The following is a 24,209-nucleotide window of genomic DNA, read 5'->3' on the forward strand; positions in this document are numbered from 1 at the left end:
TTTTTCATCAAAAGTTTTTTCCTACAAAGTTTGTTTGAAGCAAATTCGTCACACAGTTCGGAATTGCCTTGAATTTCCCCGTAGGTGCTAATGTTTTTTTTTTTGAACTGATCAAAATTGAACAAAAAATAGTTCAAATAAAAAAATGAAATATAGGAATAAGGTGTCCTTGCTGAGATCTTTCGAAAAAAAAAATTATTGGAATCGGACTATTCATTCAAAAGTTATTAGGGGGGGGGGGGGCAGACAGACAGACCGACAGACATTTTTTTCCCCATCTCAATACCCTACTTTCCAATTTTTAATTTTTTGATATTTATTTAATTATTTTATTTATTTTTGACTTTTTTTTTTGTTTTTCGAGATATTTTTAAGATGCATTAAGCCTTCTTTCATGCTTTTTTCTCCTTTTTCTGACTTTTACTGGGAAAGTAGGATAAAAAAGGGGACATGACACTTGAATTTTAAAAATTAATATTCTGTAAATGTCTGTATGTGTCTTATTAAATGGTCATATACCATTCTCTTCAGAAATAAATGAATTTCTTGAACCTTAACCTGTTTTTTCCCAATAGCTTGATAACTTTCAGGAAATCAAGGGCAAAATCAAGTTTCCTCTTTGTGTTTTTACAGAGCAAAAAATCTCTTTTTTGTTACATACTTTTTTGTTACAATAAACTTGTTATCAACATATAATATTTAGGTCAACTTTTATCTTTTGAATGTCTATTTAAACTTTTCGGTAATAAATTCAAAATTTCTTTTTTTTTCAACTGTGAAACAGGTCCATTACTAAGGTGACAGTTTGATGGCCTTCCGTTACCAAAATACTAAATCTCAGCTAGTGCAACAAGAACTTATTGGGTATAGAAACTAATGTTTTTTTATGCAAAGCAGAACTATGTTTCTTGTCAAGGAGGCTCAGTTGGAATTTGATTATAGATTTAATTTACATGGTTTTTAATGGTAACGGAAGGACAAAAAAATACGGTAAAGGAAGGACATTTATCTATAAGCTGATATAGGGTAAAATTTTAGAATGCTAGTGGAAAACAAACTATTGTTTAAAGTTAGTCACATTGAAAACATAAAAAGGAATATTTATACAAAAATTATGTGTGCTTTCCTTTAAAAAATAAACTTTTATTTAATTTTTTAAAAATGTTTTGTGATTTTACTTATTTTATTGTATGTGATAAAAATCATGAAAACTACACTTAAAAGTTCCTAAGTATGTGAAAATAATTTTGGTATGACATGTTTGTGATATTTATATGATATTTATATTGGAACAATACAATACTCAATCTGCTTTCAGATTAGTTAATACAAGTCACAGGAAAGGACTGTTGAGAGCATTAGTTCAACCGTTAAACATACTGCGAAGATATCAGTTAATTCAAAGATCAATTTTTAAAAAGATGGAGTAATATCATTTCTTATCCTGACACACAAAATATTAACTATTTGAACCCTGTAACAAGTTATGTTATTGAATAAAGTCAGTATTTCAACAAATCAAAGGAGATTTCACTTCAGACTGACAGTTATAAATAATATTAAAAAGAAGACACAGCTGAATCAAAAGCATTAAATAATGAGAATATGCGAAAGGATTCATAACATTTGGACAAGTTTTGTCAAATGAATGGAAGGGAAAGAAATTAACAAAGGGCAATGTTGAACAGGTACTTCCTATAGAAGATGAAGGAGCAAAAATATCTTGTTTGAGAATGCATAATAATGTGGGAATGAGATCTTTGTATTCCCTGACAAAGAAGATAAATGTTCTATGGATTCTGATATTATTTTTGAGTATTTCAAGAATTCAGAATTGTTACAGATGGCTCAGGTATTAGATGTCATTGTTTCAACTGCTGTATTAGCTGAATAAATGTTTGTAAGTTGAAATTTACTAAGTTAAATTGTTTTTGATTTTTTGTCCTGCCGTTACTGTCCTTCCTTTACCCTTAACAAATACATAATTTATATGCTTAAAATAATTATTTTTAAAACTAGAGGTGAAATTGTAATGATTAAACACTCCCCGTATGTGCTCTAATTTTTATAGAATTTTCTCTTTATAGTTTGTTGAACTTTTGGGGAGAACATGATTGCGCGAAAATCATGTCGCAAAAATGTCCTTCCGTTACCACTTTTTAAATTTCATTTTTAAAAAAGTTACTGGCAAAAAATTCCTGGCTTTGGCTTTTTTAGCAATTTACTATGATGTTTATAAAAGTCTATACATCAGTTTTTCAAAAAATATATATTTTGATAGGCTAACAGACAGAAATACATCTATTTTTTTTGTTCAAACTGTCCTTCCGGCCCTGATGGAATTCACTTATAATTTTGTAGTTTTAGAATGTTACCAGACCAAAATTTTCAGAAACTGCAACCCAAAAGTTTCGGAAATTTGCGATCACAAACACCCCTGGAATAGACCTGCGAATGATTCAAACTGCAGATAATCTGACCACCGATAATCGGGAGTTTATTTCACTATCATTTCATTGAATAATTCAAATTATCTAGTTCAAAGAATACATTGTTTACTTCACAATGGACAGTGATAAAAGACTTAACAATTTTTTTTCTTGTAGATTTCACAAGAAGTATTAATGCAATTATAACTAGAATCATCAAACCTTCTGCAAGTAGAGCAATTACTGCAATGCAAAAAATAACTGCAGGATCAATATTATTAAAAGACAAAGACTAACAAGTCAGGTATAGAAATTAAAACAGTTCTTACTTTGGATATTACGAGCAAATTCAAAGCAGCTTCTTTCTGCATCACTGCAAGAATCAGAAAGTTCCATATCTGGACAAAGTAATCCACAACTGTCTTCTTGACTAGACATAGAAGCGGTCTTTTCAAAAGAAAATCTATTCCTTTTCTCTTTTGTTGATATCTTAATGGATGGAGAAGGACTTCTGCTTCGTTTGCTAGTTCCATCAGATGAGCGTCGGCGCTGGAATAAGACGTCGAGAAATGAATGACTAGAAGATCGTTGAGGAGGGCTTGCTTCTTCTTCTGGCTGTGTAACGGTAAGCTCAGGTAGTTTCTTCCGGAGAGGATTAGAAAGCGAAGAGGATCTTCTATTTTCTATGTCCAAATGCTAATGAAAAATCAAAACAGGATGGTTTAAATTTTTTCCAGTTCTTTATCAATTCATTAATTTTTTCAGTTTTTAATAACTCATAATAAATTTCAAGAAACTTCTTGAAACAAATTCATTAACTTCAATTCATTTTGATGGAACTTCACACTAAGTTTTTCACTATTCAAAAAGTTTTAGTCCATGTAATGCAAACAGTGCTGAATCTAGGGGGAGCAAACTGGGGCAGCAACTTCTAGGAAGCTTCAAATTCACTCTATTTCTGTGATTTTTTTTCCATTGAAACTTGAAGGAATTTGTGGCAGCATTAAGATATTGCCCTGAGTCTCAAAAGTTGAAGATCCAATACTGAATACAAGTGCTCATACTAAGTATGGAAAAAGAGATAGAGGGAGGAAAAGCGTATACTGTTATTTTTAACTCATCCCTTTTTTGAATCTCAACTAAAAATTGCTTTCTAGAAAGGTTTTTTTTCTAAATCTTTCTCTTATTGCAAAATAAAGTAATTTTAAGGCTGAACTACTGCATTTACAGTCGTAAAATTTTGCATACAGGTGTTCCGAAGGTGAATTAAAGCAACAACACTTTTTTAAAAAAATCAATTTAGAAAATTTTCATTTATCTTTTTTCCCTTTACAGTTGAGTTTATGCCCATACTCAAGTATGCATGGGCAATCCATAATGGAATAAGTTTGAATATGTTCCATCATAACTTAAAAAATGTTCCTGTGAACCTTTAAAACTTCTAAGATCAAGAAAAATGCAAGAGACGGCAGGAGTACAAATTTACAACACATAGTGATTTTTGTGAAGGATCATTTGACAATATGAGAAATTTGTGATTAATCTCATGACTCATCCACAGTGTGTAAAAATGAATATTTGTTTTAAACTTCCAAAATGATCTACAAAAATTTGAAGAAAATTTCAAAGAAAATATATTGCCTAAAAAAATTTAAGGCCCTAACCCCAGCATCAAGATCCTGCTACCAAATTTATTTTTATGTTTTTGAAAATTTTTAACATAATAATTCCAACATTTTGCAATCCATTACAACAAGAACAGTCAAAAATCATTTTCCCACTGATTGGTAATAAATTTTTTACTTGACAGTTGAAGATTTTAAAGCCTCAATACTAGATCTATTTTCTACTAGCTTAGTATGTGAATTGAAATGAAAAGTCTAGCTCTTCTTGCATGGAGAGTTATTTGGCTATTATTTTCTGTACGTTTGCATGTTTCTCTTTGGCGCGGCGGAGACGCTAACTTTTTAAGCATTTTAATTTCTTCTCCTGTTCATATGATTAATCTATTTTCGCTAAAGATTTCTATTTTAAAACTTACTAAGGCAGTCAATTTGCTTTATTATTATGTTTTTTTTTCTTTTTAATGTTTCCTAACACTACAATTATAAAATGTTTATTATAACATGTTTCAAGTGAAAAGCAGGATTAAAGACGTAACCTAACTGCTCTCCGAATGTGGCTAGTTATGTGTTAAAAACTTGGTTGCATATAAAATTGTTTAACTTCGCAAGATATCAAAACAGTTGAGCTTTTTTGCTGAATGTTAGCATTTATTTTCAGGATTTCTAATCAATAAAAGAAATTTTTAAAAATACATAAATTTTTATATAACTTGCTGATCTTTTGATTTCTTAACTTCACAAAAGGAACCTCAAATAATTTGAAGTAATTAATGAAATTGGAAAAAAAGATAAGAAGTTAAAAAAGGCTTGGTAGTTTAAAAGTGGGATTAAGACTCAAAAAAAAAAAAAAAAAAAAACTTTGTACTTTTAGCTTGTATTATACAACTGAAAATAGTCTATGCTTGTTGTATAACAAAGAATAAATAGAAGTTTTTCTTAAATACACAATCAATAGTAATTCTAAATCATTATTAAAAAGTATAAAAATGATCATTTGAAGGGTCGTATCTCATTAATGACAAATGTTTTTTGGTGCACTTAATGGCTATATATAAGTTTTTGTGTTAAATATTGATGTTCTAAAAACTAAAAATGTAAACTTGAGATAATTTAAGTGTAGTAATCAAATAAGACACATTAAAATTTCTAAATGATTTTATTTTTCTTTATTTAATGTTATAACAAAATAATATAATATACACAAAACTGTTCACAGTAAAATAAAAATAAAAATTAAGCAAATATTGTTGTATTTAGTACACGCACACACACAGGTGTGTGTGTGTGTATATATATATATATATATATATATATATGTACAGATATCAAATGACATCATTAGCATTTTGTAAAGTAAGCATTATTAAATTGTAAAACTTAATAAACAATGCCAGTTCTTATTTTATGCTAACAATGTATTTCCCATTTCATGCAGTTATGACTAGATGATGTAAGACTAATTCTATTAATTTCAAATAAAGATTCAGATATTCAAATATCACAAAAGTATTTCATGTTAAATTTATACCTCATAATATAAGTTTGCATGTGTTCTGGAATATTAAAAAAAAACTTTTTTTTTTCAAGGATCAAAGTACATATACTGAATGTGAACATTGAATAAAACAAGTATGATGAAAAAAACAAAAATAATTAATCCCAAAAATACCTTGTAGTCAAAAACGGAGTTTTTTTCTTTTTCTATTAAAAAAAATTGAGTTGAAATTTTTTAAAAAATCGGAAATATCTTGCAAGCAAAAAAGGAAAGGATTTCAACAGAATATTGTAACAAAACAATAAAAATGTTTAGTCAAGATAATTAAGAAATTTCAAGATGTTTTATTATATATATATATATATATATATATATATATATATATATATATATATATATATATATATATATATATATATATATATTCAAAAATGAAATTTATATGTCAAGTAAGAATATTTTTGTATTTTCAATACATTTATAGCATATGTACTATTACTATTAAAAAAAATATTTTATAATGCAATTTGTTTGAATGGAGCAATAAGAAAATAAATAACAATATGGTTTTAAAACAATATCAGGTAATTAAGCATCAGAACATGAAATATATAAAACTCAAAGCGAATTATTATAATGTATTTATGATACAAAATTCTTTAAAATATCTCTTTTTGATAGTATACATTGCAAAACATATTAAACAAAACTGCAAAATGCTTTAAAATATAGCATGCTGTTACCAAAACTAAATAAGAGTAGTTACTTCAAATAAAAAACAACAAAATATAAGTATTTCAAACACAAAAATTCATAATATTTTTTTAAAACCAGAATTTGTTTCAAAATGGTTCATTGTGTCAAGACTGACTTCAATTTAATAGTGCCAATTCAGATTCTAATTTCAAATAAGTCAAGCTAAATACTTTGCTTTTATCACAATAACACTACCAAACATATTGAAATATGACAAAATTGAGCAAAAATAGAAAAAGCACTAGAAGATTATTTTGAAAACTGCACCTATTAACTTATACAGCAGCACATAAGAGTAATTAATGTGTGAGAAAATTGTATAAATAAAAAAAAAAGAATAATAAGAAAGTAATGGGATAAAAATAATACATTCATTGAGCATTGTGTGACATTCATATCAAGCATAATCATAAGATCACGGATCCCTAACATATTGAATTTTAATTTAGAAAAAACTATGGGAAGATTTTTTTTTTTTAGCCTAAAATAAGGACCCTCCATCCAGCTTCTCTCCTTTTTTAATTAATTTAAAACTTCTTTTGATGATCTGGTGGAAAAAAAACACAGAAGCATAGTACACAAACTTAGGATTTTCCAGTATATAAATGATATCAAAAATAAATGCATTTCACCTCACTTTGTAAAATATTTTCAAACATGATTTAAAACATATGCTGGCTTTAAATTGCAAATGCCAATTACAAGCCGTTTAAAATGACAATTTGCAAAAAAAAAAAAAAAAGTCAAGTTTGTGAACGTTCTGGGGTAAAGCAAAAGGAATTCATTTCATTTACCTTTAAACGAGGAAAGGCTGAAGTAACAGAGTCACTTCTGAACTTTTGTCTCCTCCGAGATTTTCTTTTTTCCTCGGCTGGTGATGAATTCCCATTTGTGCAGGACTTATGAGTTTTCTTCATGGGATATAATATTAAAGAAAACCCTGCAACATTGCTGATGGTGAGAGGCTTATGAGGCGAATGAGGCAACACAGCTAAAACTCTATTTTGGAATGATGTGATTTGTTCTTTCTTCTCGTGTTTCAAAAGAACACAAGGGTTGCATGGGAGATCACTAAGAGCTGAGTGGATAGTTGGAACATGAGGATACTTGAAAGATGCATGCACCATTGACTCAAATGGACGGATCTTCAATTGACTTAAGGCTATAGCCTCTGATAAATTAAGCACTTTTGTACACAAAGCTTCTGGTATGTTACAGGTGGGCTGTTTTAGTTGACATCCCCAAATGGCAGTCAATAGACACTTTGATTCCTCAGAATCCTGATCAATGAAATCTTGTACTTCGTTTCCTAAAATTAAAAAATTACGTAAGATAATGAAATTAAAAACTATAACAAAGAAGAATTAAGAGAATGTTTAGAATTAAATATCAATATTTAATTCTAAGAAGAGAAATATTTAATTCTGACAAGATACATGCAATAAATATCCTTGGCAATACAAAACTTTTTTTTTATAAATGTTATAATTGGAATGTTAGAATGTACTAAAGGCCATCATAACCATACCTATGCAGTAGACCCTTGTTTATCCAGATCAAATTGATAGCATTTTAAAAGTTTTAAGTTCACAAACAAAATTTTAGAGCATGATAGAAAGAATGCAAGAGCACCAAACATTCACGTTTTATTTTGATCTATGAATGATAAAGCATTGTTACATTCAAACGTCAGGCTATTTGGGTTCCTTAAAGTCAGAGGTAACGCGAGTCTACCCCAAAGTAGAATACTTTGTGACGTTTTGCAACACAAATCAATTGACTGAAATTGTTCTGCAAGACAAATTCATGCATTATAAATGTACCTTCAGAATTATATGGTTTCATAAATTAGAATAGAATGGAATTTATTGCATGTAGAATGAAATGTATAATTTTCTTCTTGTGAAATTTTTTTATGAATTTCAAAAACTAGCGGAAAAATAACTCTCAGTGACAGAAGAGGGAGTATTAGCTAAACATTGGAAAGGAATGTTAATCACTTGGAATGTTTTTGAAAAAATAGTATAATAAGGCTAGAATAAATCAAAAAGCAAATTTGGTTGATATTATTTCTGATTAAAAGCAAATAATTAACAAAACTTGCACTCAAAAACATAGAAATGGGACATTTTTTTAAAAATTGCTGTCGCAAAATGGAAACCATTTGAAACTTGAGTATGAAAGAGACATTTAATTTATTTATCAGTACCCAAGTCCTACTACATTAAAAAGAATGAAATTAAAATTTCAGACACATAAGACCGAAAATGCAAAATTTGTACTGCCTCCGTTCTTGGTGTCTATAAGTGCTATCTTTGTTCTTCTACACACCGGAAAGTTTCAAGAGTATTGCTACTGTTCCAAGCATTCTGGATCGCATAAAAAGTATATGGCAAATCTTTTTTTTTTTGAGCAATCACGATTGCTTATTGCTTTCATTCGATTGTTTTGATGTCTTATAATTTTATTTTCCCACCAGCACCCTCTGCAGCACCACCGTCGACCAGCTCCTCACGATGCTGCTCCTATGGCGAAAGCCGTCTCTAGGTTGCATCCATATCCTACACACACGCGCATACATACACAACGACGCACACACAAACACATACATCTACACACACATACACAAACATGTACACACACATACACAAACACATACACACAACTACCCACACATTCATGCCTGAACACAGACACAAACACATATGCCTACACACACATACCTCCCCCCCCCCTCCACACATTCATACACACAACTACCCATGCACTTATGCCTGCACACAGACACAAACACACATGCCTACACACACATACCCATACACACTTAACACACATACCCTCCCACACATAAACACACACGCCTACATGCACACATTTGTGATTGCAAAAAGCATAATTTGAATTCAAGATGTCAAAATTCAAATTAATTTTTATTTATTTATTTATTCATTTATTTTTTCAAAAAAGTGGGGTAGTTTTGACAATTTTTTACAGTACGTTCATACTGGAAATTCAATTTAAATTTAGCACATCGTATACTGAAAAAAGTTTTTTCCTTACAAGGAAACAACTTTCCCCAATCTGATATTTGAAATGCACAAAAGAAAGTTTTGAATGTTGATATAAATTACCAATTAATTTTAAATTAACACTACTTACAACTCAAAAATAAAAAACCAAATGATCAAATATTATTAGTGTATTTTGTTGTCTTCCATTAAGTTTAAATGGTTGGAGTTTGAAATTTTCAAAATGGTAATTTCAAACTTGAGCCAGTTTAGATTTCATAAAGTACACCAATAATTAAAACTCCAGATGCTTGTTTTAAAACATAGTTTGTACACTGAATTCAAAATTTTTTTAAGGAGTATTAAAAAACTTTTCAAGGATACAATGAGCTTTGGTTGGTTTTTCAAAAAAATAAAGTTTTCCAAAATAATTGGATTTTCGAAATACACAAATCAAAACGGAAAAACTCTATTGATTTTTTAAAAATTTTTTAACAGGCTTCTTTAATGTTTCTGTAAACATGCTCCTTTAAAAAAATCAATCTCAAAACTCAGGTACTATAAGACACATTTTAAGTTTTCAAGGTTTTCAAGCACTGGAAAATGAAAAATTATTTCTAACAGTCTTCAAGGTTTTTTAAAAGTGTACAAGCCATGTAAAAGTAAAAGGAATCCATTCTCCAATGTGCAAAAATAGAACTAAGTTTGAAAACAAAACAAGAAAACAAAACAGATAAAAAATTTAAGACTGAAAAAAGATTTAAAAATTGTTTGATTAATTTAAAATCCTGGTCTTTAAAGTGAAAGTATATAATACAAATAATAAAAGTAAACTGTTAGAATATCACAATGTAGGATCTACTAATCACCTGTATCATTATCAATAGGTTGAGCAATGTATAGTATCCCAATCAAGTTGTTTCGCATTCCACAATAGTATCCAACCAGTACCATTGCTTTCTAAGTTACCAAAGCTAAAAATAAAATGAAAAAATATCCCAATAAAGTTTAGTTATGTAAATGAATAGTTTAATGACATTCTATAACTGAATGAGACCAAAAAATACATTTACAATACAACATCTCTTTTAATAACCCCGTATTTATTCGCTTTTCATCATTTTCCCCCCTTAATCTTTAAAAAATTTACACTTATGTGAAACTACTCATCACCATCCTCCTGCTGATTTTCGACAACGACTACTGTATTCGAAGAGCAAAAAGATTTCTAAGTCTCCACAGATGAGAAAGTTCTGCTTCCACAGAAGAAAGGCATGCTTCTTTGAGCAGCAAAAGTTGTAAACATGGTAACGGGGGGGGGGGGGGGAGATTCACGAAACTTGATCAAGAGCATCAGCAAAATATATCCTTAATTTAAAAAAAAAGACAAAAAGAAAAATTATGATGGTTTTATCCATAATTTCAAGATTAACAATATTAGATGAATTTTTTTGTATGAGGAACACATCAAAGGCTCTAATAGCATATATTTCTACTATAATTTTTAAGTTAATGTACAGACTTCTAGTGTAAAACGAAATCTCTATCAAAATAGCTGCAGTAAGAAGAAATGTATTTTTCCTCAGATATATTACTTATACAATTAGCTTAGTAGCAAAAGAAAGAAAAGCTCAATGCTCTCACTTAGATAGAAAAAAAAAAAGTCTAAAAAGACCAGGAGTTCCCAAACCTTCCCGATTCATGGCATCCTTTGAAGAACTAGAACTTTCTCATGATATGCTACTGTATCTTTGTTACATAGACGTATATTAGGGTGGAGTGAAAAAATTAAAATTGGATAAAAGCTAAGTAATAGTGCGGAAAAGCTGTGTTTTGTTGTCATGCAAAAGCATTTTTAAAACAAAAATTATCTTGAGGATCCGCTTTTGCTTTGAAATTGACCATTATTGCATCAAAACTGACAAAAGTTATAAAAATTTCCTCAAAAATCAAAATTTTTTAAAAGCTAAGCAGTAGCGCAGAAAAGTTGCCTTTTGTATAGATATTTTGTCATGCAAAAACAGTTTTATGACAAATAATATCTTGAGGATCCGCTCGCGTCTTGAAATTGATCATTATTTCATCTAAACTGACAAAAGTTGTAATAGTTTCATAGAAAATCAAAATTTGATTAAAGCTAAGTAATAGTGCTGAAAAGTTTCCTCTTGTATAGATATTTTGTCATGCAAAAGCATTTTTATAACAAAAAATATTTTGAGGGTCAACTCGGACCTTGAAATTGACCATTATTGCATCAAAACTGATACAAATTCTAATGATTCTATTAAAGCCAAAATTTTTCCAATATGATGAAAAATCACTTCAAAGTTGACCGTTTGTTTAAACTACATACCAAACTCAAATATTTAAATAATAAAATATACTAAATATCATATACCTTAAAATCACCCAATATCGAGTTAAAATTAAGTAACATTACAATACTTAGCACACTGAGAAAAATGTATTAAAAGTTATTCCTTTAAAAATATTAACTTTAATATGCATCAATTATTTATTTATATAAAACTAAAAATTATAAAAAAACTAACAAGTAAGAGCATTTTTGACGTAAAAGATTCTCTGCTTGAGAAATGTGACTTTGCACCAAAATGTGATTTTTACATATGATAGATTACAAAATTTAAACATAAAAGTATGAAATTATCAATCCAATTTTTTACAGTCACAGAAATTACACAGCAAAACTAAACTAAAGCACAGCAAACTAAAGAAGTTACTCAATGAATTCTCAAATTGTTGTTCCTTCAAATTCAAACTATAATCTGCACACTACAAACAATGACGCAAAGTTTGGCGGAAAAGTTGGCTTGGAGATCAGTTTTATGACTGACAATATTCAGACTTAGTGTTATATTGCGGTATAAGTTTTCTGAATTCTAATCTTACTCTAATTAATCCTTCTCTCTTGCTTACACCACAAACCGTAGACGATGCTCCTGTGACTAATTTAACGTATCGTTCCACTGCTAGAGTGTGACATGGGAGGCTATGGAAATCAAACAATTCAGAAGGTACGCCATCAAGCACTATTTCTTTCAAATCCTTATCTAGAATTCCACTTGTAAGTGGCGGCTCCGTGTGTTCCCAATTTTGCCAATCGATGAGTTCATGGTAGTCTTCAGCATCAAAATTAAACTCTAGAATTGTAAATTTTCGCAATCCAATCGGTGTCATAGAACCTGCATTCATAATTCGACGCAAACCAAGTTCTCTGACACAGTGTCGATCATCTGTGATCATCGCTATCAATATGTTTTCCGGATTCCCAAAGTAACCATTGGGCTGAATTACAGGATCGATTACAGCTTTTAATTCAGAAGAGAGATAACGTTATTTTTTTTATTGTTTCAAAGAGGTTTTTAGAACTATCTTTGCAAGAGTGGTTAATCTTTATGGTAAACCACATTGGTGTATACACTTTCATAACATATTCTGCTAATGTGTATAAGTTCTGCGGCGGACTGTCAGTTGTCATGTACAGCCGTAAAATTCTATTTGCCGTCGTTAACTACCGCGAGTGTACTAATGTTCCAGGTTTTCGTTTAGACAAATTTTCAGAGCACTGACCGCTAGCTACAGCTTTAAAAACATCAAATAAGTACTGTTGATCAGTGCTCAACTCATTTCTGTTTATATTTGGAAGATTAACCTCAATCGGTTGAAACGTTACAACTGACAACTATTTACATCCAATGCTTTACCAATGATTCCACAGAATGTGCGTGGACCATCTGTTTTACCATCTAAGTGTTTCAAAAGATGTCGTAAGGGAAGTTCGTTAGAATGAAGTTGGCATACTAACTATTGCAACGGTTTCTTGAAATGAACTTCGAGAAGCGGTATTACACCTCCCTTTCTTCCAGTATTTACGTTGGTTCCATCACATCCAACAGCTACACAATTATCAACTAAAATGTTATTGCTTGTTATATAGTCAGTTATACTTCTGGTGATGTTTATCACTGTGCCACTGGCTGGAATCACATGGCTAAGGTAGTTAGATCCAGGTTCTTGAAGCAAAGTAGCATACTCTTCAACTACTGTTTTACGGTATTTTTTGCAATCTAAGCTTGCAAGTTGTAACGTTTTATCCTTTCTGCTATCGAAATACAAAGCACGAAGACTTCTCGAAGTTTCCGTCTCTTGTACCAGTACCTTTCTCCTTTTCTTCTGTTTCTCTCGAATGATTTTGCTGCGATCAATCACGCATGAAGAATCTTGTTCTGTAATCAAACCCACATCTTGAAGCACAGCACTTGCTATTGGTGCCGCAGCTCTATCTGAAACACCGTATCAAATTCCCTTGCCAATGTTGGTAAGGAAACTTGCATTTGTTGAGAGTTGGGTGGCAGCTTCGTGAAACATGGTGTCTCCTTCACTTTTGCTCTAAAATTTGAAGTAGAAGCCTGGAAAATTTCGTCATTTATGTCCATTTCTGATGAACTTGAAGTTGATTCTAAAATCATAGGTGTTTCACTTTCAGTTTGTTTTGCAACTTTAGAAAGGCGAGCATTGTCTTTTGATTTTCTCTCTGATTTCCGTCGAAGTCTTTTTGTTGCAGTTAAGTCAACAGTGCTCATGATCACTTTTCTAACAATTCTCTGCTCATGAAGAAACGCCTGTTCTTCCACAGGAACTTTGCGGGACTTTTGACAATTACAAGAGGAAAATTTACATTTACAAGACGAGATATCAAACAATTTTTGTTTTGCATCCTCAGCGAATGCTTTTATTTTGACCAGATGACGTTCATTTTTATGTTTCCGTATAGATTTTAATAATTCTTTGTATTTGGTATTGTATGAACGAATGAGTTGAAGAACACGAGTGTGAGTAACTAGAGGTATTGAAGATTTCCTCCACAGTTCTTCGATTTGTAAAGCTACTGCCTCTGAGACTTCAGCTACCATGGGTTCTTTCGTTATTTCATCTGTCTTTAAATGGTTCCTAACATGCAAATAGTATCATGTCTTCATACGCGGGCAAAACTAGCTTACTAAACTCTTTAGGTATTCCAAACACAGGACACTTTAATTTAGTTCTCGTTTTAATTTTACTACTAGTAGCCATTTTCCTTACAACTCGACTAACAAATCAACACTCAACTGCAAACATACACTCATTCGAGAAAAACAAATGTTCGATTATGTAGGCAAGGCATAATCTCAGCTAAGCAATGTGATTGCTTATTTTTCTCAGATGACATGCGAAACAGGTGCCACATGGCTTTGGACGAATTCGTTCCTCAAGCTAAGAATGAGAGGGAGGTGAAGTACCCCCATACGCAACTACTAAAAGTAAAGGCTTTCAAGGGCTTCCCTTGAAGTAAATAAATAGGCAAGATAAAAGTGTTTTCCCTCATATAGTGATATTAGAATTCTTTCATGACATTTACAGTTGATTTACGGAAAAGAGAAATGACTTATAAAAACCGTAGTTAAAAAAGTAAGATTTTTCAAGCAAAAAAAGTAAAAGCAGATATTTTAAATGAAATCTAGGATATAAATATATGAATTCTAAGTTTATAGTATCAAATAACATTTTTTTAACTTATTAAATTAAGTACAGAAAAAACAAAGTTGCGATTATTTCACTACAAAACAAAAGCAAGTTTTTGAAATGCAAGGTCAAAGCGACCCACAGAACTAAAAAGTAAAATTAAAATAATTTTTCCCTATTCTTTATGATACCCAGTCACAATTCTTTCCCTCCACCAAAAATTGAGCATCTAAAATAAAAATTACTTGCATTAAAAGTGGAATTTTAGGAAAAAAAGTGTAAATTTTGTAAACTTCAAGGTCAAAGCGAACCCTCAAGATGGAAAGGTAGAGTAAAAATATTTTAGCCCTTTCTTTGTGGAACCAAACCACAACTTTTCCGCACTATCAGAAGTTGAATTTCGAAAAAAAAAATTTTTTGCCTATACTTTCACTCCACCCTAACGTATATTGATACCATGGACACTTCGCTGCACCGCTCAAATTGCCTTATGCCACCCCAAGGTGCCTTGGCACCCAGTTTGGGAACCCCTGATTTTGACAGTAAGAACACTGTGATTGATGTTGAAGCACTCCATAATACAGCAACTAGAAGCAAAACTTTCTTAAATGATAAAATTATGATAAAAATACATAGAAAGTTTACAACTACAAAACAATTTCATAATTTGAGTCTGAATCATATTAGATATTTCTTTGTCTGAAATTTTGTGATGATAAAATAAATGAGAAAACAGTTGGGCGGAAAACATTTGCTTTCAAATATCAGATTCACAAATTTTAAGAAACACCAGGAAATAAACATTTCAGTCCTGCATTGTACCATGTGTTATTCAATGTTTTTCATTATTATAATAAAAATTCCAAAAAAAAAAATATATATATATATATATTGCTCTCACTTAGATAGGAAAAAAAAGTCGAAAAAGCTTTTAAATAAATTTTAAACATATGACTTTTATGTGAAAATGAAACATGGGTCTGAAACTCACAGGAATCTTCCATTAAAATCTGAAGCATTTTTAAGTACCTGTAAGACTAAAAAGAGAAAACTAAAAGGATAATTTAGCATCTACTGACTAAAAATTAAATCAAGTAAATATTTCCAAACATGCAAATTCATTTTATAAAAATATATTTTTATTTTTTAATCTCCAATCTCCCCCCCCCCCCTTGAATTAAAAGTATTTTAGTTTCCAATAAGAATGCTAGCTATCATACCGAAACATTTCTACTTCAGGCTTTGCTTTCAGTTTGGAAGTGGTCAGTACTAGCTGATCACACTGCATATAGGCATCACCATGGAGAAGAGGATTTTCTGGCAATTCGAGATGAACATTTTGATCTTGAGCGTGAATGTCCCACTCAGGCCAAGTGGAGACATCAGCAATCACATTTAATAATATCTACAAAATCAATGTCCAATGTAGTAGTTCAGATAACTGATTTATGCTGAAAAAAATGATAAATACTCAGACAACAAAACTCAGCTCTTTCATATTTTACACCAAACTGAACTGTGAAGAACATTTATTTTCAATAAAATTTAATGAGCACAAACTATTTTAATTTAGATGAGTACTGTTACCATGCAAATTAAAACTGAAATTAGCAAACATGATTTTTTGAAATGCATAAAGTTGTGTATACAGAAAATGCCCACACAGAAAGCTTAAAATCAACTTCTCAGTGTTTTTTTTTTTTTTTTTTTTGTTGATGAAATAAGAGACAAAACATTCACAACAAAGAATTAAAGATAGCATAAATATTTAGGACATAGCAATTGTAAATTTACACCAAATCACACAACAGCAACAGTTACTAATGAACAAGAAAATGACATTTATGTGTAATGAAAACAATGTATATTTTTAAAGAAAATAAGGTAACTTACACTAAATAACAATGATAATTTAAATTTGTATGCTTTATTTATTCAGTTGAAGTTTTTGCAAAGATAAAACTGATTAACTTAAAAGGTTAACAGTATATGGTGTTAAATGACTGAGCTAAGTACAGTTGCAATTATGAAATACATAAAAATAACTTGACAACTAACCACAGCAGCACAGTTTATTTCTTTAGAACAAGCATAAACTACTAAAGGTGATCCAATAATATTGAAGGAAAGTTCCTTCTTCCAACAACGCAGACTTGAACTACATGATGCGAGATTCCAACCATGAGATGTATTTACAGGAAGAGTCTGAAAAAAGATTTAGATATTACTAATACTTTGTACAAAAAATAAATATACAACTAAACAAAAAATAAATAACACATTAAACAATAATGCAAACATATTCCAAATTTGCATGCTAATTTTCAGATTTCAAAACACAAATCTAAAAAATTAATGTCATTTTTTCTACTGTTCTACCAATTCAAACCTCAAAAAAAAAAAAAAAAAAAAAAAAAAACTAAATCAAGCATGGCATGAAGCGTAGTTTTGCCAAAGTGCCCAATGATGAAGCTTCGGCCAACTAATAGTGTTTTGGATGCTGCACCTATTGAACTTTAGCACTAAATGCACGATAAATTAATATATTATAATATTATATTTCATGTTTTAGTATTCTAAGTTTTGTACAGCACCGTCAGCTTTCTTTGTATTTTTTTTAAAATTAATATCAACTATTTAAACTAGATTTACTTATATCTTACACTAGTAGTACCAAAAAAGCAGGTACTGTTGGAACCGCTTCATTGAATATTGTTGGTTCCAAGAAATATTATTTGATTAAGCGAGGAAATTTTCCTTAACCCAGGGTTAGGGTGCATCAAACCATCTCTGGAAAAAAATTTCTTTGTACCTAGTCTAAAAATGTTCCATTACCCTTAAAACTTCTTCATATCAAATATTTTTGTTTTCCTAATAATTTTAGGTGGTTCACGCCCACTTTGAAATTTCAGATTTTCTGCAAAAAATGCCTAAAATCAGTATTTTTTATAGTTAATTCCTTCATATTTAAATTAATTTTATCTTAATATTCAGTAAGAAGTAATTACCTAAGTGTAAAATGCAAAATGGATCATAAAGGCATTGAATTTTAATAAATAATACGGCTTTTGTGCTTTTTAATCTGCCTCTCTGACGAAAACAGTCAAATTAATTTTTGCTATAATTTTTTGGCAACATTGAATAGTGACTACAACTTCAACTCTGTTCACAAAACAGAGCAATATCTGCTTTTTTGTCAACTTGTATTTTTCACTTTAAGTCAATTTTTTACTTTTAATTTTGAGCCATCAATTAACTTTTATTTTGTTTACTTTTCATTTTCATTGAAATTTTAAAACACTAGTCTAAATTTATAAGTATTCTATTTGCTTATTTCTACTTTTTGTTTTGATTTGGAAACTCATGCTTTAATTTAAGTTTTTGTTCTAATTACACTATGGACATCAGATTGTAATCGCATATTTTTATTCACCGCCTGTCTCAGTGTGCAAAAGAAGCTAGGAAGTGTACTTCTTTGGTCAGCTTGCTGTAATCATATAAGCGAAATCATTTTGACCCATGTGTTTGATGATTTAAAAATAGAGGCTTCAAAGTCTCCGGATATATGCCTGTTTAAACAATTCCGTGATAATTTCTATTATTTTGATCTTGATCATAGCCAGTTGATTGAAGAAGCTGAACACACAGTTAGTGGTCTTAAAACTAATGCAATCAAGACAGCAAAATATGCCTTAAATTCTGAAAAATACAGAAATGATTACATGGACTTTGCAAAACTTTTCCTTCTATACCTAGAGTCTCCCAATATGACACAAGAAGTAAAGTTGAATCGCTCAGGAGCCTTGCACAATGCACAAAGCATGCCGGATGGCTAAGTTTTTATACACAATTAAGATCTGTCTTCTTGAGGAACAAATAACACAGCTACCTACAGGCACTATCTTCAAAGCAACAGATTGATTAAAAAATTTCGTGACTTTGCAAATTTTGTCGCTCTTATATACAGCACCTGGTGGTGCTACTTGCCCTGTGGTAGAACAAAGTTCCGGCACAAGAACAAAAAGCCATAGCTAATGCACTGCTACAGTGGTGGTAAAAAAAATTGCATCACCCGCGCCGCAAAGGAGAGGAATATCATCCCAACTGCATTCAACACAGTCAAACATTCCGTATCCCAGATGATTTGGATCTGTATTTCTGATCAAGGAGTTGGTGGGCTTCACTTTGCGCAAGGAGCAGTAAATGCTCAGGTGTATATTGGGATTTTGGAGGAGAAAATTCTTCCTACTATCCGGGATCACTTTACTTCAGTTCCAAACGTCATTTTCCAGGATGATTCTGCTCTGTGACATAGGGCAAAACTGATAAGTAACAATTTAAAAACCTTTATCCTGTCGTTAGACTTAAATTGACATGGGGTTAAGTAATTTTTTTCTCTAAACTCATGCACAGGTTCAGAAATGGAGAAATGAGCATGGGGTCAGCAGTTTGCCTTGGTCTGGAAACAGCTTTGATCTACCTAAGCAATTATCATATTCCTGCTGTTAAATGTTTATTTCATAAGTTTTGCACAATTTTACATACATTCAAATACAAATACAAAAGTGACGACCAGCAACAGGCTCTGGGCCCAGCTAGACTGGTCCTAGTCAATTTAGATCCCCAGTGAAGATCAATGGCCCTCTTAAAACTGTCTACTCCTTTGCTCATTACCACCTCTTCCGGTAAGCTGTTCCAAGGTTCCACTACCCTGCTAAAATAATAATTTTTCCTAATATCCATGTTAGCCTGAGATTTAAATAGCTTAAAACAATGACCCTTTGTCCTGTTTTCAGTGCTAAACTTTAGCCCCGTAACATCTTTCGTTTTAATAAATTTAAACAGCAGAATCATGTCCCCTCGGTCTCTTCTTTGCTCAAGACTGTACATTTTTAGCCTTCTAAGCCTGGAATCATAATCTAAGTGGGAAAGTTCACTTATTAGCCTTGTAGCCCACCTTTGAACCCTTTCCAATACATTAATGTCTTTCTTAAGATAAGGAGACCAAAACTGAACAGCATACTCCAAATGGGGTCTTACCAAACTTCTATATAAGGGCAGAAGAACTTCTTTAGATTTATTTGAAATAGATCTATTGATAAACCCAAGCATCTTATTGGCTTTGTTGCTAGCAATGCTGCACTGTTGGCTAAACTTTAAATCCTGGCTTTTTAGGACCCCCAGATCAGTAACTTTGTCTGCCTGACTAATGACTGAACCTTGCAAATAATAACTTGTACACTTATTTCCATGCCCTAAATGTAGCACTTGACATTTCCCAACATTAACAGCCATACCCCATTTATCAGCCCACTCCGTAATATGATCTAGATCCTCTTGCAGCTGATTTGCTTGTTCTTCATTTTCTACAGTCCCCATAACTTTGACATCATCAGCAAAACAATTCATGTTCCCAGAAATATTTTTGTGAATATCGTTCATAAAGACAATGAACAAAACAGGCCCTAACACTGATTCTTGAGGAACCCCGCTTAAGACCTCACTCCAATTAGAATAATTTCCCCTTACAACTACTCTTTGTTTCCTTCCGGTCAGCCAATTTTTTACCCAAATGAAAGTTTTCCCTCCTATTCCTATATCAGCTAATTTGCAATCCCATTGTTGTGAAAATGTGAGGGTAATGCAATTTTTTTACCACCACTGTGGATACAAAACCAAGTTTTACCAAAACTGGTTTTGAATTTAAAGGTAGACATGCATGGGTTTTCGATACCCAAATTTCCAAAAAATGTCAACATCAATACAAGGACTTCAGATTTAATTGGAGCAGATTCTTGGTTTTTGTTTTCTTTGTTGGAACTGGACTTGGATTTTTAAAAGAAGAAGTTTCAGTATGGCCAAATTCTACATCCTGCACCACATCCTTTGCAAAGTTACAAGCACGAAATGCACTCAATGACTGTGCAGAATGTGGGGTCAAGCTAAGTAGTGACTTCATCAAGTCCTCAAAATGTGAAGGAGCACTATGAGCATGTTGTGCAAGTTGTTGAACAAGATCGACAAAAGCGAAAAAATCTAAGAAAATGACTAAAAAATTTAAATGAATCTAAAATAGAGTGCTTGCAAGACTTCAAGTAAAGGCAGAAAGCAATTAGTGCATGTACATCTGTTTTTTTGTTTCATACTAAATCACTCTAATGTTCATACTTTTGATTGAAGAGATATTTATTCATTTTTTCCTCATAATAGGTTTTTTTTTTTTAAACAATTTTTATATTTCGAGGGACAAGTGGACCACATAGATATTATTCAAAATTCACGAAACTTTATGTGCATATACTTTTTTTGGCATTTGGAACAAAAATAACATGGGTACAAACAATTTCTAGAAAATTTTTTGAAACATGGGGGGTTTGATGCACCCTTCCCAGGGTACATACTTTGTTTGGATAAAAAATTCCATGACTTTTCTAAGACATTTTCATTACTTCATAAGCATTTTCATGACCTTGTTACATGAAAAGAATAGTTCTAATAGGACTATTTAATTTCAAACATGCCAATTTTTGGAAATGAGAATTACTTCTATGTAAATGTCACAACCTCATCGAAGCACTTACTTGTGATTGAAAAAATATCAGCGTACACTTAAAAAACTAAACTATTCTTATTCAGTAAATTACCGCCCATTAGCCAGGGCTCGAGCAGAAATACATGAAATACACCGCCAGCTCAGTCATTTCCAATCATTTTCATCTCAGTCATTTTCCATAAGAGGTTTTCCATCTCCAGCTCAGTCACATTCCTATGCCGGGCTGATGAGTGCTAATAAGCACGAAACTGCAGTCCTCGGTCTGGAAATGACTGAGCTGGCGGTGTATTTCATGTATTTCTGCTCGAGCCCTGGCTAATGGGCGGTAATTTACTGAATATATCATACCTTGCCATCAATTTTCGAGTTGAACCGAACCATTGCTTCGGTCACTCGGCTGGTTTGTGCTAATTCTACATTAGCTACCAGTTTGTTTGGCCCTCTTGGCTTCCATAAGAGGTTTTCCATCTCCAGCTCAGTCACATTCCTATGCCGGGCTGATGAGTGCTAATAAGCACGAAACTGCAGTCCTCGGCTTGGAAATGACTGAGCTGGCGGTGTATTTCATGTAAACTATTCTTATTTGTCTTCATCATATATATTTAAGTAAAATAAAAATTCAGTGAATGGAATATAATGATGCTTAAACGTCTAATATTTTTTTTATAAACAGGCAGAATGATAATCAATGGGACAAAGGTTGAATAAGTCATTATTAAGTTTCAATAAATTTGCTTCAAAAAATGTATTTTAGTGTTAACAATGTATTTAATCATCCACATAACGTGACAGTATTTTGGTTCTTTGAAGTAAAGCCATTCTTTAGTTATGTATGTTTCTAAACCAGATATTTATATAAAAAACTATTCAGTAGTAAATGTATCCTCCAATTCAAAAATACTTGTTTTTTTTTTTTTTTTTTTTGTTTACTTATTTGCAAAATTTCAAATGCGTATAAATTAATAGGTTCAGAAATTCCAGAGGGGGGAGAGGGCAGCATCACTCTTTGGGAGATGGGCACCCCTCAAGTTTCCTTATTTATCTACCATTCTACATTATGTTAAATTAAACTAGAAATATTACATGTATAGTATTTAAAATAATTGTAACAAAAAAAATAAAATTCAGGCAGGGGTTCAGCATTAAACTTTTTAACCCAAGACACTTTTGAAGAGCACAGAATTTCGTTTAAAACTTATAAATTTCGTGATTTTAACAAAAATAAAAAAGAGATTTTATTTGTTTACCTCTTAACAAAGCGTACTAAACATCAAAAATTCTAAAAATCTGATTCCCATAGTGGATGCAAAGAGATCAGTCTTTCAAGTAAAGGCATCAAAAGTATAAAAACGGTTTGTAAAAGAATAATTTTTGATAAAATTATTTTAGAATTGCACTTTAGAGTCCTAGGATAAACATATCATTAATATCTGTGGACACAGTTGAAGCAAAAAATAAATAAACCATCGATTCAGCATTTTAATTTTTGACTTGTAAAAGAAAATGGAATTTTGCTTTAAAAAACTTGAATTTAGCCTTGTAACAAAAATAAAGAGACTTTTCATTTATTTGCATCCTAATAAAGCGAAGTTAGCTTGAAAAAAAAGATAAAATATGATTCTCATATCGGATGTAAACAGATTGCATTTTTCAAAATGTAGGCATCTAAAGAAAAAAAACGGTATAAATAAAAGAGTTTATTTAAAGTTAATCATCCCTGTTAACATTGAAAAATCAAACCCATATAATTTTCTCCCAAAATAACAGTTAAATATCGCACCACATAAACATAAATATTGTCAAGCTGGTAAAATGATGACAGGGTTCATACACTTTTGGTTAAAAAAAGTTCCCTGACTTTTCCAGGTTTTCCAGGTTGTTTTTTTAGAAAATTCCAGGTTACTCGCTTCATTAAAAATTTAAGTTTAAATAGTAATATTTTCAAAATAATTAAAATTGTTTAAAGTAGCAATGCAGAAGAACTGAAACTTCTCCCCTTAGATTTAAAAAAAAAAAAAAAAAAACTTAGATTTTTTTCCTTTGTTTTCTCTGTCAAAATTTTAAGTTTTTTTTAAACATTTTGTTCAAAATTGTTTTAATTTGTTTACTATTTGTTGAAAACAGAGTACTTTCAACTTATTTTAGGGTTTTTTTGATGTCACGCGTAATATTATAGCGTTTTGCTGTAGTCCTGCAGCAACCTTTTAGCATCCGCTTTTGGTTTACAATACTTTTTATTTTCTTATAAGTAGGTTACACAAAACATATTGAGCAAAACGCAAAGCTAAATTTTAGTATAAATATGGTTAACTTGTTGCATCAATTGGCATACCATGTAATGCATAGTAACAAAAATCAACATCCGCCGATCATAGGCCAATGCCAATAATCTTTTTTTTTTTTTCACATATTAAAGGACGCTTACATTAAAATTTCAAATTTTCTTTTCCAGAAAGTATTAGTTAATTTTCAAAAATTCACAACTTTTTGCACATTTTAATGTTATTTTCAATGTTACTCATTGATATAAACATCCAATTCTGTTTCTGGAAGTTTAAGTCTATTTCCATTGTGCAAACGATCAAATATTGCGACAAAGTGAAAAAATTTAAAATAATATGTAGATTTTTGGATTTGTAGTATAAAAGTAGTAATAAATAATTAATAATCCTTAAAAGGATACAATAAAAGCAAAATAGTCAGTATTTAGCACATAAGAGTCTAAATCAATTAAAACAAAAAAATGTTATAAAGATTAAATTTTGCATTTTTCCAGAAAATAATTACAAATTATCCGGAAAAAAAGGCACAATTTGTGTT

At 31.0% G+C, this 24,209-nt stretch overlaps 1 protein-coding gene across 1 annotated transcript in view; it reads right to left on the minus strand.

The window, feature by feature from the left end:
• Positions 1-24,209, minus strand: part of LOC129230566 (uncharacterized) — an 80,641-nt gene that overhangs the window by 17,272 nt on the left and 39,160 nt on the right. Inside the window, 7 exon segments of the mRNA XM_054864973.1 lie at positions 2,759-3,125; positions 7,100-7,576; positions 7,607-7,614; positions 10,183-10,219; positions 10,221-10,287; positions 16,057-16,241; positions 16,895-17,041. Of these exon segments, the coding sequence (XP_054720948.1) occupies positions 2,759-3,125; positions 7,100-7,576; positions 7,607-7,614; positions 10,183-10,219; positions 10,221-10,287; positions 16,057-16,241; positions 16,895-17,041 (1,288 nt within the window).

The sequence above is a fragment of the Uloborus diversus genome, chromosome 1, assembly GCF_026930045.1.
Source record: "Uloborus diversus isolate 005 chromosome 1, Udiv.v.3.1, whole genome shotgun sequence".
Taxonomy (NCBI): Eukaryota; Metazoa; Arthropoda; class Arachnida; order Araneae; family Uloboridae; genus Uloborus; species Uloborus diversus.